The 20,399-nt window shown below is 35.4% G+C and overlaps 1 protein-coding gene across 1 annotated transcript; it reads left to right on the forward strand.

The window, feature by feature from the left end:
* Positions 1-853: 853 nt before the first annotated feature.
* Positions 854-2,657, forward strand: LOC148696427 (uncharacterized). The gene is made up of 4 exons (XM_088696215.1): positions 854-1,051; positions 1,145-1,420; positions 1,916-2,098; positions 2,309-2,657. The coding sequence occupies exons 1-4, from the start codon at positions 968-970 to the stop codon at positions 2,363-2,365; spliced, it is 600 nt and encodes a 199-aa protein (XP_088552341.1). The 5' UTR covers positions 854-967; the 3' UTR covers positions 2,366-2,657.
* The last annotated feature ends 17,742 nt before the right edge of the window (positions 2,658-20,399 follow it).

Genomic DNA, 20,399 nt, shown 5'->3' on the forward strand with positions numbered 1-20,399 from the left:
AGATACTTGTCTACTTACATTAATAAGTCATTAATTCTCATTTGCCAATCTTAGCTTGACATGACGAAGGGTTTGCATAAAAGTGTGTCATGAAACAAAAATATTACTCTTATTATCTAGATATATCGTCATTTGTACTATATCTCTAATAGAGATAGGATCCACATGCGTTGGCGGACCTTATCTCTATTAATAGTACAAATAGTAGTATAACTAGATGGTAAATGTAGTATTACCCGTCATGAAAATGTCTTTAGAGGCAAGGGGTCAAGGGTTGTTAATTTACGAAGTGATTTTCCTAGTGATGTGTAATTGTCTATCCCCCTCCTATAGAGATTTACATATTTAGGAAGGCCCCATGTCGTCTTCGGGTCATACGCAGCCTCTAAGCATAACATGCATGCGTAGGAGAGAATTTCAATCCGGAGATTCGAATAGTCCTTCCTCAATTTAAAGTATAAAAAAACTTGATATAAACATCCTCATAAGATCTCCTATTTCTCTCTTTAGAAATCTGCCCACCTAATTTGATTGTATGCTAGGGTTGTTTTTCCCTGCTTTTGCAAGGTTTTGGTCTTTCCTTTAGTCAGTTCTAGGCCCTTACATTCTTCGTGCGCAACTAATCCTTACATTTATCGTGCTTTTAACTCTATGTGATGTGAGTTTAGGTAGATAATATAAAAGAATTCAAGTAATTTTGGACGGCAATAAAGGAATGTAAAAGAGACTTTGCCATCACACAAGACAAGACAACATAATAAGTTTCACCGATATTGTCGACGTTTGGATTAATTAATTTATATAAAATGCATCTAAGACCGGGTTCTAACATATACAATTAAACAGACTTCGTTCCAACCAAAGAAGTGATGTGAGAATTCACTTTTGGCCTTCTCTGTTTGGCCTCACATCTTTGCCAACATCTGCCACCTACACAAAGTTTATAAATCCCTCTTACCACCAAACAATGAACCTCTCTCCCTCACACAGACACAGAAACGGACACAAGCACACAAACTCTCTCTCTCTCTTTCAAACGCCAGCCAAAATGGTAACAAACAATATATGCTTGGTACAGATTAGTACGTGCTTGATATGGTATGGTAGTTTAGTTAACTGATCAGTTGATTTTTTTTTTTTTCAGGGAACATGGAGCAAAGAGAAAGGGGTGCTGGTGAGCGTGTACGTAGAGAAGCCGAAGAGGCACCACCACCACAACCACCATCATATTCATCACGCCGTCAAACGAGAGATAATTCATTACAGGCAGGGTGCCGGCGGAAAAGGGTACATAATTAGCAGGAGAGCAGAGCTGCTTCAGTACTCCCAATACCTTCGTCAATCTGCTCGATCAGCACCGCCATCCACACCCTCGTCAAGGCCAAACATTACCAGTAGTCAACAGCCTCATACCCACCAGGTACCTTAAATTCCTTTTGTATGAGTGCTAGTGTGTTAATACAACTGTCAACTGCGTTAACTAATACAAAGTTTTAGGAAGGAATTTCGCATTAGGAACAACAAATTAACATCATAATATCACCCTTGGACTTTGAGCCGTTGTATTGCCGGACACTCTTCATCGTCCGACGAGTCAAACATCAACGCTTATTATATATTCTTGCTTGGTTCACGCTCCCATTTTCTTTCCCCTACACCCCTTTTTTAAGCTTTAAATTGAATAAATCAAAGGAGAATCGAGTGATGAAAATTATTGGAAGTGTGCAAACATAGAAAACGAATTGTGGAAATTATTTCCATATTTCTTTCTGCCACTCTCTCTCCTTTTCCTCCTCCATGAGTTTTAGAAAATAAAAATCCATTTGTAGAAACTTGGTGTCACTTGTCAATTGGAAGAAGCCATGGTAAGCAATTAAAAATGTAATATTAGATTGGCTAATAAAGTTGTTGATAGGTAGTGGGTGTGCGCAGAAAGCCGAACAAGAGTTCAAAAGCTCCAACCTGCTTTGGCAACTGGAAATTACCAAACGTTTTTGGAATTTTCCAAGCTAAGAAAGGGAGGAAGACAAGGAAGATGCCTTGGGGTAACAGTAGAACCACCACCAGTAAAATAAAAGCTGCTGTAAAAAGCCTAAAGGTAACTGAAATTTTACTTTGCAGTCTTAATTAATTCATTTATTTCTCTCGTAGTTTTTTTGTTAATTGGTTTAAAGCAAAAAGTATGATAAAGCATAAAATCGAGCGCAATAGCATTTTAGGATTTATATAACGAATCTCATTTAGTGGGATAAAGATTTATTGTTGTTGTTGGTTTAAAGTAAAATGTAAAAAACTGCAATCCTTGCAGGTGCAAAAGCAGCGGAGCCTTTTTTCCAAAGTTTTCTCAGCACCAACAAAGCGATAGTGAAACACTAGCAACCCATGTCATTTTTTACAGATACCAGTTTGTGATATTTATTGCTGAAGAAATAATTTTCGTCATGACGACGGATGCAAATTTCAATTCATTTGAAAACAATCTAACTAGTGATGCTTAGCTTAAAAGAAATTGAATTTGAGTTGGACATTTGATGTACAAAGCACCTGGTTTCGTTAGGGGTAATCCATCACCGAGAGCTACATATTGCTCGCATCTACATTGCTAAAAACTGGGAAGCAGGCACATATTATAATCATGTGAAAATGATCTTTGAGAATTACGTCTATAGCATATTTCAGCTAATGATACAACAACCTCTGAATTCCATGCTGCAAAATTGGCTGTTCAAAAGCTGCTGCTCATGTCTTGGGTTTAGAACGTTTCTCGTGTATAGCCAAGCCAACACAGAAAGTGTGGTGCTTAAAAATTAAAAGCCATTGCCTATCGGGATGATCTCTGCTGTCGAGTATACTCCCACAGAGCAATGGCACCGCTGACATGAACATTTAGAGATCTAACAACTCCCAGCTGTGGAATCTCAATGCAAGTATCCAGAATACGGATGATATCCACCGGTATACCTTCCTTTTCACGCCCAAGGACCAGTACCTATTCCATGGGTTGGATGAAAAATGAGTAAAGCTACAATGTCAGCAGCACTTTCCCAAATCCAATCACCATTGCCAAATTGAAAATTAAAGACTGGATTCACAGAGTAACGCACCGTCGTTTTAGGAAAGCTATAAGAACACAAAATATGGTCATGCAAAACCTAATTGGGAATAAATACAGGGATTTAAAAATTTGCTCGAGGGCAGTTACTAACTACATTCTCTTAAAATGAGGTTACGGCGTTGTTATTATTAATATTGTTGATACTTGGACCTTATAGCCCTCAGCATGTTGTCGATAAACATATATTCTTCGGAAGTCTTCTATATATATCATATAAACATATATGAATGATAATTGGATAATTCTTAAAAATAAAAAAAATAGAAGTTTCGATCATTGGACCACATCTCAAGATTGGTCAACGACAATGCTTACTAAAAAAATAAACCAATGTTCCAAAGAAATCAACAGTTTATCGTTCACCAGAAAACGTATGTTCTCTTCCCAAAGTCCAAATTTTGGTACGGCCCAAAACTCCCAAATTCACATACTCACTCACTCACGGAGGAACACTGAATAAACATAACTCATATATCTCCAGATCTCTCCCACTTCCTGGCAGTCACAACAGACTCACAATGAATCACGCTTTGGTCATTTTTTCACCACTCTAGGTACCAAAGTCAACCATTTAGTTTAGGAATGTAATCCTATAATTGATTCCTTGTATAATTGGGATTCTTATTTCCTATTATGTGGGATATTGTACAACTATATATTTACCTCTTAAAGAGAAAAATAAACATACAATTAAAATCCTAAACACTTTTATCTTGGTATTGATAACTAAAGAGAAATCATGATTTCCAAGAAGATTGAGAATAAAAAAAAATGAAGAACTGAGTAAAATGAAGGCAAGAAAGAGAGAAGCTTGTAGAGCATGATGAATATTTCAGTGTAATGATTGATACAAATACAAGCGGTTGAGCTACTATTTATAGCTAAAAACCAGCTGTCAAACTTAGTAACTAAGCTAACTAAAAGCCTACATGTACAATCTAACAAAGTAACGGAAAATATTACATTATGTTAATACTCCCCCTTAATCTCAGCTGGGATATCCCAGTCTGAGATTGGAACAATGCTGAACAAATAAAGGACTGTGTAATCCCTTTGTTAGTACATCAGCAATCTGAGCCTCTGTTGGAATATACTAGACTTTCAAATCTCCTTTTTGCACTCTCTCCCTAAGAAAATGAAAATCAGTATCTAAGTGTTTAATCTTGGTATGAAATACAAGATTAGAACACAAAGCCAGTGTGGAAAGACTATCACAATGCAGCAATGGTGCAGAAGGAAGAAACAAATGAAGATCTTTCAAAACCAATCTTATCCAGGCAATATCAGCCGCTGCATTGGCTAAGGCTTTATATTCAACCTCGGTTGAACTTTGAGAAACACTTCCTTGCTTCTTTGATTGCCAGGAAATAGGATTAGGCCCCAGAAATATGACATATCCAGTTGTGGATCTCCTTGTATTTATATCAGCCGCCTAGTCAACATCACTGTATGCAAAAAGTTCCAAAACCTTAGCACTAGAATATGTAATTCCACAAGTTAATGTACTTTTTAAGTACCTTAGAATCCTCTTCACCAGACAAAAATGAGCTTCAATAGGAGTAGTCATAAACTGACATGCATAATTGACAACATATGCAATATCTGGCCTTGTAAAGGTTAGATATTGCAATGCACCCACTAAACTCCTATACATAGTAGGATCAACCAATGGTTCTCCCTCATCTTTCAATAACTGAGTATGTGGTTTACTAGGAGTGGAATAAGGTCAACAATTCACCATACCTGCCTGGTTAAGAAGATTAGTCACATATTTGGACTGATTAAGAAATATAGCTCCATTGTCTCTGTAAGTGACTTGAAGTCCAAGAAAATAAGTCAGTTTCCCTATGTCTTTCATGTCAAACACATGTGCCAAGTCATCTATTACTTCATGTACTAACTTGGAACAAGAATCGGTAATTATGATATCATCGACATAGAGTAATAAGATCACTACATCACCGCCATTGACTTTCACAAATGAACTTGGATCTGAGTGAAAGGTTTGAAACTCCAAAGTTGGAAGATAGCTAGTGAATTTTGCATTCTAGGCTCATGGAGCCTGTTTCAATCCATACAGAGATTTGAGAAACTTACACACATGATGAGGGTATTTAGAGTCTTGAAAGCCTGGAGGTTGTTTCATAAAGACCTCTTCTTGTAACTCTCCATGGAAAAATACATTTTTTTACATCCAACTACCTTAATTCCCATTTATACATTACTGTAAGTGATAGAACAAGTTTAACAGTTCTATGTCTAATTGGACTGAATGTTTCTTCATAGTCTTTGTTCTTGATTGTACCTTTGTGCAACTAGTCTAGCTTTGTATCTAGACACTTTTCCTTCTTGATCTTTCTTGATCTCATACACCCATTTGCTCCCTATGACATTTTGATTTGCTGGAGGAGGTACCAACTCCTAAGTACCTTGTTTCTGAAGTGCATTAAACTCCTCTATCATAGCATTTCTCCATGATTCAGACATGACAACTTGTTTATAATGTGAAGGCTCAGAGGGCTCATGAATATCAAGCACAGCAGTAAAACCACTAAAAACTACATCATCATTATATGGTATGAGATTTACTTCTGTACTAGATAGAGGAACATGATAAGCTGCATAATCCCTTCTTTGAATTGTGCCACTTTTCAACCTTGTGATCATATTATGCTCAGAAGAAACAATTGGTGCAATACTTGGAGTTACAAAACTAGACATATATGTTGGAAATGTGCCCTAAAACCAATCATATGATGATACTTTATGGACATTTCACATGTTAAACTAATCTAGTTTAATATTAAGGGCAAACATTATTGTTTGAGCCGTCTCATATAAATGTTATATGCTTAAACGATAAGTCCAAGGAATATGTGATTGGAAGAATGCGATCTAAAGAAGTTAGATTCATGAGACCATTCTTTCGTTGACACATCCTAAACGTTCCTGATCATAGGATTGTCAATTGGGCATTGACAGTCCGTTAAGATCAGTACGTGCTATGTCTTCTCTCAGGGAGAGTGACTAGTCTCGAGTCATTGGTGTGTGTGACATCAAGACAAGTACGTAGGTGCTCAATAGAGAATGAGTTCACTGAACACGATCAACGAAGAGTTCTCATATTCATGTCACATGAGAACTCATGGTTGGGATAATGCAAATTAGTCTTTTGACCTGAGGCATCACAGTTGTCTTGTGGTTAGGTCCTTAATCTTTGATTATGTCAAAGTCACTCCATCAGGAGGGTGTCCACGGCATCGTTGGGGTTAAGCCACTTAGCCATGGAGGCAAGTGAATGCGCAACAAGGGATCTCTAACCTTCAAATTGTTTGAGGGAGAATACTCTATGATATGATTAAGAATCTTTGGCCAAAGTATGAATGAGATTTAGGAATGTGTTCCAAATCACATTCAAGGTAATCATATAAGCACAAGACTCACATTGGATAGTAGACATGAATAAACTATCAAACCAAACAATGTGGTCAAGAGTATTGTATTAGAGAAAGACCGTATTGCATTTGTAATCCTAAAACTGAATAGGTTCTCCACCTCTTCTGATTAGCTTGGGTAACCATGACATGCTGCTAGGCGTCAACCATGGTTTGTGGAAGCCCTAAAAGTGTATTATCACTAACGGGAGAATTGAAAGTAAGTTCCAATTCACAATCGATTTGAAAGAGTTTGAATCGCCCACTGCCTCGCTAAAATGAACCTAATGGATCGTACACCGTGTAAGGTAGAGATTGAAGATTCAACGGAGGTGAGTAAGAATAATTAAATGGTTTAATTATTTATGGCAATGATTAATTAATATGATTATTAATCAAACAAATAAGTTCGTTAAAAGACCTCGAGATAGTTTTGGACCTTAAGGCCCAATGGGCTTCGAACGTCAAGTCCATTGACTTAAGTTGTGTGACAACTTAATGAATAATGATTCACAAAGGCCCAAATAGCCCAATAAATCCCATGTTAAAGAAGGATTGGTTTTGGACTTATTTACAAGTTTGCCACTCAAATGAATTAAGGAATAAGTATGACTTTATAGCCAAAATTCATTAAGGGTAATTTTTGGGGAAAGGATGAGAACACAAGCTCTCATTTCTCTCTAAAATTTCAGCCACCTTGGAGGGATCATCTAGCAATCAAACTCCTCCAAGGTCACTCATTTCTTCTACAATATGCCTTGGTGTGGAGACTTAGAGGTTTTCAATTTTGGGAACTTGGAGAAACCTTTTCATCCATCCAAATCCATGGATCTAAGATGCAAGGAATGAAGGCCCTCTCTTTGGGTGATTAGCCTTTGCTTATGCAAAGAGGAATCTACAAAGGTATTGATTTCTCAACTCACTTTGTTTTGAGTTGAGTCTTGGTTCACCTATCTACTAGGCTTTGAAGTTCATGGGTTAAGTTTTGTTTTTGAGTGCATATAAACATGATTTCGCCTTTTAATTGTTAATTGCATGTTGTTGATGTTGCTCAAATGAACTTGTTTTTCACAAATTTTCCTTCAAGTGGTATCAAGAGCCTAAGTCTAGTAGTTGGTGAATCCTTTTAGGTTTTGTAGTTCATAGTTTGTGATTTGAATGTTGTAATTGTTACAAGCTTTATTCTTGCTTCTTTGAATGTAAATTTTGTTAGAAAATTTGCCATCTCAAATGTTGTAGATGTAGTTCATATGAGCATGAATTTTGGAGCTAAATTTTGGTGCCATGTTTTTGGGGAAATTCGGCCAAATCCAAAGGGTGGATTTTTGGGTTCTTGTTTGACTTGTTAAAAGTGTTTTAAAGTGACTTTTGGAACCCCTATATACCCTAGTATGGTTGTATGTTATTTCCCTTAAGTTTGAGTGGTTTTGGGATGTTTTTGGGTGCAGAATGTTCATGGAGCTCTTATGGGTTTTTCATGAATGTTCTTCATTGTTCTTGATATGTTCTTGCCAAGAACAAAATGTTTGGTGTTTTGATTCAAAGTTTTGATTTATTTCATAAAGTTTTTGTTTTGAAATATTTCTTATGTTTAAATATATTAGATATTTATTTTGAAAAATTAAAGAAATTTTAGTGGGTAGGTGTGTGATGATTTATTCCATTTCACACACCCCACTTACAAAAACTTTGAAATTTTTTTTTATTACTTTGCTTCAAAACCGGCCACCCTACTCAATTAGGGTCCTTGTGGGGCTTTTATGCAATTACATAAAGTTTTGATACTTTTGTGTATTTGTACTTTGACCCAAAAGTTTACGTTTTTACGTAAAGGTCCAAAATCACTAAAAGGACAAATTGTTTTGCTCCTTTAATGAAGTTTTAGCTTTTGTGGAAATTTTTGGGTTCTAGTTGTAATTACATGAAGTAGTGGACTTTTGTGTTTTTACAAAGTGACCCCAAAAGTTTAAGTTTTTGCAAAATAGCCCAAAAGTTGAGGTTAATTGCACTATGGCCCAAACAAGTTGAGGTCATAGCATTTTGGCCCAAATTAGGTAGAGAACAAAATTGTTTTGTCTCTTTAAATGAGAATTGGATTTTCATTTCATTTAGCTCCATTTAAATCAATTCTATGGATACAAAAACCAAATGAAAATGTTGCATTCAAGTTTAATTAGTTAAAGCGTTAATTAATTAAAGAAAGGGTGATTATGAACCTAAGCCTACTATAATTGAGCTATGTGAAAGGCCGTTTCAAATTTGTTTGAACCATGGGAATGTGTAAATTAAATTTTGGTTGTAATTTGATATGATCAATTGTTGTAAAAGAGCATAAGCTCTTCTTTACTTTAAAGTAATTTGATTTGATCAATTGTTGTAAAAGAGCATAAGCTCTTATTTACTTTGAAGTACTCCTTTCTTGTTTTATTCAATATGCATGAAATTGGAGTAGTTGGGTCCAACGCCCAATAAGACAACACGCCTTAATGTGATTAAACGCGTAACTAAAATCAATCACCATCCCTAGACCGAGATTCAACACTAGGCTCGTGTTGAATCGAATCAAAAGTTCATAGTCATCCTAAGGCCCTAAGGCAACTATATAGTCCATCAATGAATGCAAATCTTATGTTAGTAGTACCATATAGTCTTGCTTTAAAAACCGTTTTAAAAGCATAGTGGGAGTATTATATACTACTAAATCAATCATATGGACCAATAGTTGTAATAGGACCAAAATGTTTTAATTGGATTAAAATGTATGTTTATATGTGATGAGACCTAAAACCCTCAACAAACGAATATTAAGTTGATAAACGAGAGATGTTTTGAACATTTCTTCGTAGGCGTTCCACCGTGGTGGGCTCCAATTGTTTGTGACTCATGCACCGGCTTCACCCTATAATGGGGAAGTACAAAGTATGTGCTTACATCCAGGAGGAGTCCATAAACATATGATGAGGTGAGTGTAGACAACGAGTATGACCAACATGATATAATTCTGAGGTTGTGCTTGAACCTCTACATAAACTAAGCATGGTGGGAATAACTTAACTAAGTGCAATGGTGCCAACATGATATAATTCTGAGGCATTCATTCTCTAGAGGCCAAACTAGATGGGTAATTACAAGAGTTGTAAATGACTAAAGTGTTATTCTCTCATCATTATTTTTGCTAACCAACATGATATAATTCTGAGGTGGGCTTGGTAATGGTGAGTCTCCTATGCCCCGCTAAGAGTTCAACAAAACTCTCGAATTCCGATGAGGGATATGGAATTTGCCAAAAATAGTGGGTGGTGCTATTTGATTTAAAGACCCGAATCAGATGGCTTAAAATCAATCAATTTATATTCGTTATGTATTTGTTTACCAATATATTTGCAAACGCTATCCAAAACTTGACAAAGAAAAGCCGAATGCTTTAATTTCCGGACTTAGTTCTACAATCCCATAGATTGTCTTTAATGGCTTGTAAATGTAACTAAGTAGTCTCATCCTCACAATCTTCCTATTGATAATGTATCATTGGAAGAATATGTTAGATAAGTCTAACATGAGAAGGACAACACTTTTAATGTCATAATTCTTCAAATACAAATTGTTGTATGAAGAAATGAGAGTTGCCTTGAACAACTCTTGAAAGTTTGTAATTATGTTTAGAACATAATGGTTGGTTGACAAAAAATAATCCATCAACATGGACTTATGATGATTTTGAATCATTGAGTGTTGAAGTGTTAAACCACTTAACGAGACGGAAATTAGGCAAGGACTTCACCTTTGTGTCCCTATCCTAATGGTTCACTAAGTTTATTGTAAACTATATAGTGAACAATAACCACACACTCTCCAAATTGTTTGATGTGTATAACACAATTGAAATAAGTTTCAAAAGAGATAGTGGGAGTTTAGGGACCATGACTATTGTAGTCAAAGGAGAAGTCAAATGAAGAAGGCAAAATAACTCCAAGGGAACAAACTTTCTTTATGAAAGGATGGACATTGGAAGGGGTATTTGCAAGAAATGTCTTGCAAGTGTCAAGAACACATCTTTCGAAGGTGTTGTAATATGTTCTTGAAATAGTTCAAAACAGTTGGTTCTTCTACTTGAATGCTTGATTCCGTATTAGTAACTATGTTTTACAATTGTTGTAAAAGTGTGCTAATAAAAAGTAGAAGATTAATGAGAGAAGAGAAAGTACTTCACATTCGGAAAGTGAATAAAATATAGATCTCTAAGAAAGCGGATTGTACTTACTTCCTCATATGAACTACCAAAGAAATTGGAAAATACTAAAGATTGTCTTTACATTCCAATTTTAAGGAACTTAAATCCGTCACTATAGTAGAGATGGATAAATGTTTTGTTTGACAAAACATTGTTCTTTATTAATCAATAATTAGATTATTGTAATTTAATTGGTTGTCTCTATAGTAGAGATGATGTGGTAGTTTAACTGTTTAGAATACGATGATACTTAAAACCCAAAAGGTTGCAAGGTAGTGACTAATCCCAACTGAGTTGTGATACCTCTAAAACATAAGTTACGAGTTGGTCATAGATGGATGCTTTGGATCGTTAGATCCGGATCCAATACCTTCTTGTTAAAATTGTATAGAGGCGAAATGTTCGAATCTTTATTCTTTTGGAAAGAAGAAAGAATCACAAAGTTGTTGAGGTTAATTCACTTAGATGTTAGTGGCACTTGTCCACAACATAATACTACTCATGTTGTATGACATTCACCGAAGATCACTCTCGGTTGGACTATAGTTTATTTTGAATAAACACAAGTCCGAATACTTTGCAAAAGGTTTCAAAGAATTCAAGAAATGTAAGTAGATGAGTAAGACGTCTAAAGTATTTACCTCCTTAGATTTGATCCAAGGAAAAAGTAACACTTTAGATTAATTTCCTTGAAAAATATCAAGGAAAGTAGCATCGTAAGATAATGAATTTCTCTATTAGGAGAAGAATGAACATGAATAAGATTTAGTTCGTTGGACATTATCAATTACCCATATATATATGATATATACTTCTAAGACAACCTAGTTCCTATACCACAAGCTCCAAGGTAGTCCAGAAGGATTTATAAACCGTCTCAGTTGAATGGTTTGAACTTTATGACTATGTCATAGAGTTGCACCTCTTAATTCGAAAGAAATAAGAATGAAAATCCTTATGACTACATTGAGTGTATATACGATATATACTCAAGGAAATGGTAAAGTACCATTTGACCCGAAATAATGAAACCTTCACAGCTAATTGGTAGCTTAAGGTGACTACACTCAAAGAGAATGGTTGACTTTGAAGAAACCATCTTTGACGTAGTCTTGGTTTCAATTAATTCGAAAATTGCTAGCTACAACTAAATGGTGATTTAATGTTTGGACATAATATGGGTTTCCGAAACCATTATTAAGATAGTCTTGATAATATATGTCTAAAACTATAAATCACAAGACAGGTTAGTTGTAGAGATCCATCCATCATGGATCTTAGCAAGCTAGTGGGAGCTATAAGCGTCTTATGAGAAAATATCAATTGTTTGATTTCTCATAAAGATGTAAATGAATCTTTTGTTTACTAGGTTTACAAAAGATTAGTGGGAGTTAATCGTATTCCTAAATTTAAATATATATATATATATATATATATGATATATTAATTTTTGGAAATGAAAAGAGTACTTCTTCGTTAAAGTTATTCTATAACGATAGAATGTATATGGGAGATATAGTCTATATAATGGAATGGAAATCTATAATGATATATTTCAAGATATAATTGGATTATATCAATCCCTAAAATAGACAAGAGATGCTAGGAAGTTTCTCATTTGATGATAAACTTCAATTAGAATGACAATTCTAGTGAGACTAGGAAGTTGTTCTTCTCAAAGGGAATGTACCCTTTGACTCCCAAAGAAATAATGCGTAAATAGAATCCTTTATGCATAAGCAGAAAGGTGATTTATGTATTTCATATTGTATGAAAAACATTGATATAAGATGTACCTAGAAAGGTACAAGACAATATCAGTGCAAGCCCAGGATCAGAACCATGGCAACTGTCAAGTGAGTCCTTAAGTATTTGAGAAATACTAAAGGATATATTACTCAATAATTGAGAAAGAATGAGAGTAACGTAATGGAAGCGTAAATGTATTAGATTATGAATCTAATCCATCATTGGATATTTCTTCATTATGAATGAAGAGATAAACAGATATCTCTTTATTATGACTAAAAAGATATTTGGATGGAAACATTAAAGTAATGACTTTAGTGTGTTCCATTATGATTGCAAAATATATTGCCATATAGAAGCTTACAACAATGTTGTTTGGATGGGAAAGTTCATTTATGAACTCTCTATTCGGTTCCAACCAGCAAGTGTATGACACTAATGGGGCGATAGCTCAAGCCAGGGAATCAAGGTCTCATCAAGGTCCGAACTCAAATGAGAGACTGAACCACATGATTGAGAATCATGTATAATGGTGACGTCGTTATTCTCAAGGTTGCTTCTATGGATAACATATAGATATCCATTGTCTAGGCCTACTACTCAGCCATTTATGAAATGACTACAAAAGAGGTATTATCACTGATGACTAAGCTGATTGGCTCTAGTGCAAGTGGGAGATTGTTGGAAATGTGCCCTAAAACCAATCATATGATGATACTTTATGGACATTTCACATGTTAAACTAATCTAGTTTAATATTAAGGGCAAACATTATTGTTTGAGCCGTCTCATATAAATGTTATATGCTTAAATGATAAGTCCAAGGAATATGTGATTGGAAGAATGCGATCTAAAGAAATTAGATTCATGAGACCATTCTTTCGTTGACACATCCTAAACGTTCCTGATCATAGGATTGTCAATTGGGCATTGATAGTCCGTTAAGATCAATACGTGCTATGTCTTCTCTCAGGGAGAGTGACTAGTCTCGAGTCATTGGTGTGTGTGACATCAAGACAAGTACGTAGGTGCTCAATAGAGAATGAGTTCACTGAACACGATCAACGAAGAGTTCTCATATTCATGTCACATGAGAACTCATGGTTGGGATAATGCAAATTAGTCTTTTGACCTGAGGCATCACAGTTGTCTTGTGGTTAGGTCCTTAATCTTTGATTATGTCAAAGTCACTCCATCAGGAGGGTGTCCACGACATCGTTGGGGTTAAGCCACTTAGCCATGGAGGCAAGTGAATGCGCAACAAGGGATCTCTAACCTTCAAACTGTTTGAGGGAGAATACTCTATGATATGATTAAGAATCTTTGGCCAAAGTATGAATGAGATTTAGGAATGTGTTCCAAATCACATTCAAGGTAATCATATAAGCACAAGACTCACATTGGATAGTAGACATGAATAAACTATCAAACCAAACAATGTGGTCAAGAGTATTGTATTAAAGAAAGATCGTATTGCATTTGTAATCCTAAAACTGAATAGGTTCTCCACCTCTTCTGATTAGCTTGGGTAACCATGACATGCTGCTAGGCGTCAACCATGGTTTGTGGAAGCCCTAAAAGTGTATTATCACTAACGGGAGAATTGAAAGTAAGTTCCAATTCACAATCGATTTGAAAGAGTTTGAATCGCCCACTGCCTCGCTAAAATGAACCTAATGGATCGTACACCGTGTAAGGTAGAGATTGAAGATTCAACGGAGATGAGTAAGAATAATTAAATGGTTTAATTATTTATGGCAATGATTAATTAATATGATTATTAATCAAACGAATAAGTTCGTTAAAAGACCTCGGGATAGTTTTGGACCTTAAGGCCCAATGGGCTTCGAACGTCAAGTCCATTGACTTAAGTTGTGTGACAACTTAATGAATAATGATTCACAAAGGCCCAAATAGCCCAATAAATCCCATGTTAAAGAAGGATTGGTTTTGGACTTATTTACAAGTTTGCCACTCAAATGAATTAAGGAATAAGTATGACTTTATAGCCAAAATTCATTAAGGGTAATTTTTGGGGAAAGGATGAGAACACAAGCTCTCATTTCTCTCTAAAATTTCAGCCACCTTGGAGGGATCATCTAGCAATCAAACTCCTCCAAGGTCACTCATTTCTTCTACAATATGCCTTGGTGTGGAGACTTAGAGGTTTTCAATTTTGGGAACTTGGAGAAACCTTTTCATCCATCCAAATCCATGGATCTAAGATGCAAGGAATGAAGGCCCTCTCTTTGGGTGATTAGCCTTTGCTTATGCAAAGAGGAATCTACAAAGGTATTGATTTCTCAACTCACTTTGTTTTGAGTTGAGTCTTGGTTCACCTATCTACTAGGCTTTGAAGTTCATGGGTTAAGTTTTGTTTTTGAGTGCATATAAACATGATTTCGCCTTTTAATTGTTAATTGCATGTTGTTGATGTTGCTCAAATGAACTTGTTTTTCACAAATTTTCCTTCAATATCATGAGCAACATCTAAATGAATTGGAACACCACAAGATATATTAGAAGTACGAGATAACTCATCAGAGGAAAGAGGTACCTAAGTCTGGGAACTAGCATGGACATGCAACATGTGAAAGGAAGAAGAATTTAATAGTGGAGTAGTAGCTTGAGTAGTAGCTTGTGATGTTACCTTCTCTTGATTTACATGCATACTTGAACTTTGAGATGGCAAGGATGACACTTTGATGCTCTGACTATTCACATTATTTTCTTGTAGCTGTTTCGTAGACATAGTTCAAGCTCTAGGTAAAATAATAGCCACTATTGTAGATACCAATCTCTGAGAAGGTAGATTAACCAAAAATGAACTAGTGGTTGTCTCAGAAGATGTTGTAAAAGGAAAAACACCTTCATCATGTACTACATGTCTAGACAACAATAATATTTTTGTAGCTCTATTATAACATAAAACCCCTTTATAGCCTACTGAATACCCCAAAAATACACATTGATCACTCCTGGGGTGCAACTTATTAGCACTATAATGTCTCAAGTAAGGGTAAATAGCAGTACCAAAGACCTTAAGGTTTGTTAAAGATGGAGATTGTCTAAACAACTTGGCATAAGGGGATGACATCCTTAAATTTTGACATGGCATTCTATTGATAAGAAAGATAACATGATTACAAGCATGAAACCAAAATTGTTGACGTAAAGAAGCAGCAGTAAGGAGAGTCATAACAGTCTTAACAACATGCCTATTCTTCCCCTCTGCTAACCCATTTTGCTGGGGTGTATATGGACATGATACAAGGTGTAATATGCCATGTGAATCCAGAAATTTCTTAAACAAACCACTCATATATTCTCCTCCCCCATCTGATTGTAAAAACTTAATTGTTGTCTTAAATTGATTCACAACAAGAGCATGAAATTTAAGAAACTCTGCATACACATTTGATTTATTCACAAGAGGGAAAATTCAAGTAAACCTTGTGTATTCATCAACAAAGATTACATAGTATTTGTAACCTTCAATAGAAATAGTGGGTGAAGGTCCTCATACATCCAGGGGCGGATCTATTAAGGGACCAGGATGGTCCTGGGACCACCCGGAAACTTAAATAAATAGCTGTGAGGATCTTCAAGGACCACCCAAGTTTGGGCAGTGGTGGAGAAGAACAGCAGCCATGGTGGATGAGCCTCTTTGTTCCAACGAAGAAGACGATGTAGAGCAACCTTTTGTCTTTGTTTGTAATCAATCTCCAATAAGGCTGCTCCACCTGGCGCACTCATTAATAAGAAATTCATGAAATAGGACGTGGTTTCGATGCTGACAAAAGTAAGATAATATCAGAAGGTGTGGTGCCTTCAAATGTAAGACCTTTTTGACTTCTTTTGCAATTGGTGGCCAATGAGGCTGCCCTACCTGTCCCATAAATTAAAATAATAAACCAAATTTCTAATATAAGTATAACTTTTTTAGATTGATACCATGCCCACCTCTTTGTTTTATCTTTTTGCTCATCATATATTTACACTCACCATTAAAAAAAATAAAAAGAACATTTTACTATGATAGAGCACCAACACTCACCATCTTTTATAGAATAGTCAGATTCTTTCAATTAAATTCACTTTACCAAAATCAAGTCATTAAAAAAATTAAAAAAAAACCTTCACATGATACTGTGATACTGTGTAAAAGAATAAAGTTTGGGGGTAAAAATCTAAAGGTGTGTGTGAAAGTAAAGACTTTTGGACACCAATGTTTTATGTTGTCTTGTAAAATCTCTATAAAAGAGATATCTATGTACGTTTGTAATCAATTTCATTCCAGCAATAAGAAAAGAAAGTGTTTTTGTTATCAGAAGAAACTTGCTACCATTGGTAAGGAGAAACTTGCAGCAAGCTTTTAGAAAAACAGTATGAAAGTTTTTCTTACTTTTAGCAGCAAGTTTCTTCTGGTTACAAAAACATTTTCTTTTCTTATTTAAGGAATGTGATCGATTACAAACGTACATAATAGGATTTTTTTTTTTTTTTTTATAAAAAAAAAAAAAAATCCTTTTTCGTGCATAATTTTTGTTGTTTGTAGCTACTTCTCAATTCAATAGTGAGATTTGATCTTAATTTCCTTCTTACTTTCGAGAAATCTAAGCATAACGAAGTTCTTTTCATTATCTCTGTAATGCAAAGAACAACTACTCATGAGCATAATAATAGTTCTTTTCATTATCTATGTAATGTAAAGAACAACTACTCTACACGAGGAATGAAAATTTAGTATTTCTAGCTTGTTTAGCACAAAGATTATGAATGAAAATTTTGTAGTTTGCCATTTATTTGTCCAATGATATTTTGGAGCTTTTATATTGGGACCATCCTATGTTAAAATCCCAGATCCGCGACTGCATACATCGGTATGCACTTTTTCAAATGGAATACTTGACTTATTACTACTAGAAGAAAATGGTAATCTAGACATTTTTCCCTTTATACATGCTGAACACATTTGAGGATGAACATCTAAACTCACAGAAATAGCAGAATCCTTAAGCATTTTGTTTTGAACTTCATTTGTTGGATGACTAAGCCTATGATGCCATATAGAAGTCTTCACAAGTTGACCCAAGAGAGCTTGTGGTGAAGTATCCAAGAGCTGAGAATATTTGAAGAATTGCTACTGAGGAATGTAATACAAGCCACTACTACTACTCCTTCCTCTCAATATGATTTTCTTTGTTGCCTTGTCCTGCACCCAAAAACCAAACTCATCAAGAATAACATAACAATTGTTATCTTTACAAAGTATATACACAGACAAAAGACTAGCAGCCAATTGAGGAACATGTAAAATCATTTGTAATGTTAAAAGTTTAGAAGGAGTGTAAGTTGAACCCAAACCAGTGTTAGTAATAGGAAGCCCTTCCCCATTGCCCACTATAATTCTATCATTGCCATCAAAAGGTGTCACCAAAGTCAAATTATCTAGATCAACAGTCATATGGTGTGTAGCACCGGTGTCTAGCACTCAATTTGGTTGTGAAGAAGAAGCAAAACTTGATGGAGCTTGTGCAGTAAGGGTAGTACGAGATGCTGGAGGCAATGAACCTTGATATGCATAATTACTACGATGGTAACAATTAAGAGCAGTATACCCCTTCCCACAAATTTGACACTCTGGAATTGGAGGTGCAGTGCTAGTACTTGCATTATATCGAGACTAGCAATTTGGTGCAGTGTGGCCTCGCTTATTGCATATTTGATACTTAGGAATCAATGTAGTTTTTGATCCATTGTTGCCATTCCAGTGCTGCCAAGTAGAACCTCATTTTGAGCCAAAACTAGAACCTCCATTATTACTTGAACTTCCAGAAAAATAGTTTGAATTCCCAGAGAACCTCTCAGAATTACTAGCATTATACCTTGGTCTGTTATTGAACCTTCCATTATTTCCACCATAGTTTTGATAACTTCTTTGATTCTGAAAGTTACCATTGCCTTGTTGATGAAATTGAGGCAAATTTGCCTGAGACATGGTACCACCAATTGGTCTTAAAGCATGAATATGAGACTCATTATTTTGTTCACTGACAAAACCATATCCACCAGTAAAATATTGAGAAGACCCTTGAGAATTTGGAGGAGCATTGAATGATTTACCTTGACAGTACATGGCTGACATATGAAAGGTCATTGTAGACTGTGATTCTTCAGCTGTTCTTTCAGCAGCCAACAATTGTGCTCTGAATTCTTTTAAAGAGATTGGAGTTTCTCAAGCAACAATGACAGTGTGAATCATGTTAAACTCTGCAGGTAAACCAGCCAAATCAGCCACAATGAGATCATTATCAGACACAACTTCCCCAGCTACAGTGAGTTAATCTTTAAGAGCCTTGAGTCTGAGCATATATTTTTCCACGCTATCAGCACCTTTCTTGGTAGTATGCAATTCTGTTTTTAAATGGTTAATCCAAGCTCTAGAGATAGTGGCATAACGGTCTTGGAGATTAGTCCATGTTTCATGGGTAGTCTTGCAACCTACAACATAGTCCACAGCTTCATCTCCCAATGTAGCCAGTAACAAACTAATAAAAGCTCTATCTTGTTTAATCCATTCATTGTAAGCTTGTGTTAGCTCAGTAGTAATCCCACTCGTTTTAGTGAATACGAATTTAGGAGGACACATTGAAGAACCACTTCACAAAATTATCATCCTAAAGTCTCATAGTCAACATCCCCAGTAAGCTATCCAACTTAACAAAATTCATAGCCATGGCTTTGATTATGACAACCACACCACGAGTAATCAACCACAAGCTTTTACTTCTTCAGAGAGCTTCGTGCTCAAATATTATCAATAATAGGTTTTGTGCCAAAAAACAACAATCAACTACTGACTTCGTGCCAAATACTCAGAACAATCCACATAAGCTCATATTTCAACAAATTTTCACCTCACACATACAAAGTCTAAGACAAATTGTTTATATCAGAGAGCTCCGTGCTAAAAAACTCTCAGATCAATTGCAATCTCAACAATCAATTAAAGGCTTCATGCCTAGAAAATCACCAAATCAATCTTCATTTCATACTGTAACACATTTTCACCATACACAAATACAAATTCGTAGAAAAATTGTATATATCAAAGAGCTTTGTGCTCCAATTTCTCCAATATAAGAAAATCTCAATAGTCGATTGAAGGCTTTGTGCCCTAGAAAATTACCATATCAATCTTCATACAGTAGCTAGATTCATCAACACAAGAAAACAGAGACCTCCAACAATTCCACAAAGATCGATCATAATTACAAAGAACAATCAGAGGGACTTGAACTTGATTCGATGAAACAAAGCTTCAATTCGTCGATGAAAAATGAAAATTTTGACCCAAGCAGCTATCAAAGCCGCGCAACAGGTTCTTCCACTACTTGATGAGCAAACCAGGATCCGCTGTTAGAGTCACCGAACCTAAGCTCTTGATACCATGATAATTAAGGAGAAATCATGATTTCTAAGAAGATTGAGAATAAAAAAAAAATGAAGAACTAAATAAAATGAAGAGCAAGAAAGAGAGAAGCTTGTAGAGCATGATGAATATTTCAGTGTAATGAATGATACAAATACAAGTGGTTGAGTTATTATTTATAGCTAAACACCAGATGTCAAACTTAGTAACTAAGCTAACTCAAAAGCCCACGTGTACAATCTAACAAAGTAAAGGAAAATATTACATTATGTTAATTGGTATTAGAGTAGGTTTTGGCCTATCTCTTCCCAAGCCCTAGAACAAGTTTAACTAATCCGTGCAATTTGCAACAAAGATTGCATAAAAAAAAAAAAAAAAAAACCAAACCCTGGTGTTCTTGAAATCTGAACCCAGAAACCTAAATATCTTTATGGC

Source organism: Pyrus communis, chromosome 6 (genome assembly GCF_041283825.1).
Source record: "Pyrus communis isolate YQ-2024b chromosome 6, ASM4128382v1, whole genome shotgun sequence".
Lineage (NCBI taxonomy): Eukaryota > Viridiplantae > Streptophyta > Magnoliopsida > Rosales > Rosaceae > Pyrus > Pyrus communis.

Coding starts and splice junctions, on each gene's coding strand:
- LOC148696427 (XM_088696215.1), top strand. CDS start 968: ATGAACCTCTCTCCCTCACACAGACACAGAAACGGACACAAGCACACA. Junction 1,052..1,144: donor TTCAAACGCCAGCCAAAATG/GTAACAAACAAT, acceptor TTTTTTTTTCAG/GGAACATGGAGCAAAGAGAA. Junction 2,099..2,308: donor CTGCTGTAAAAAGCCTAAAG/GTAACTGAAATT, acceptor CAATCCTTGCAG/GTGCAAAAGCAGCGGAGCCT.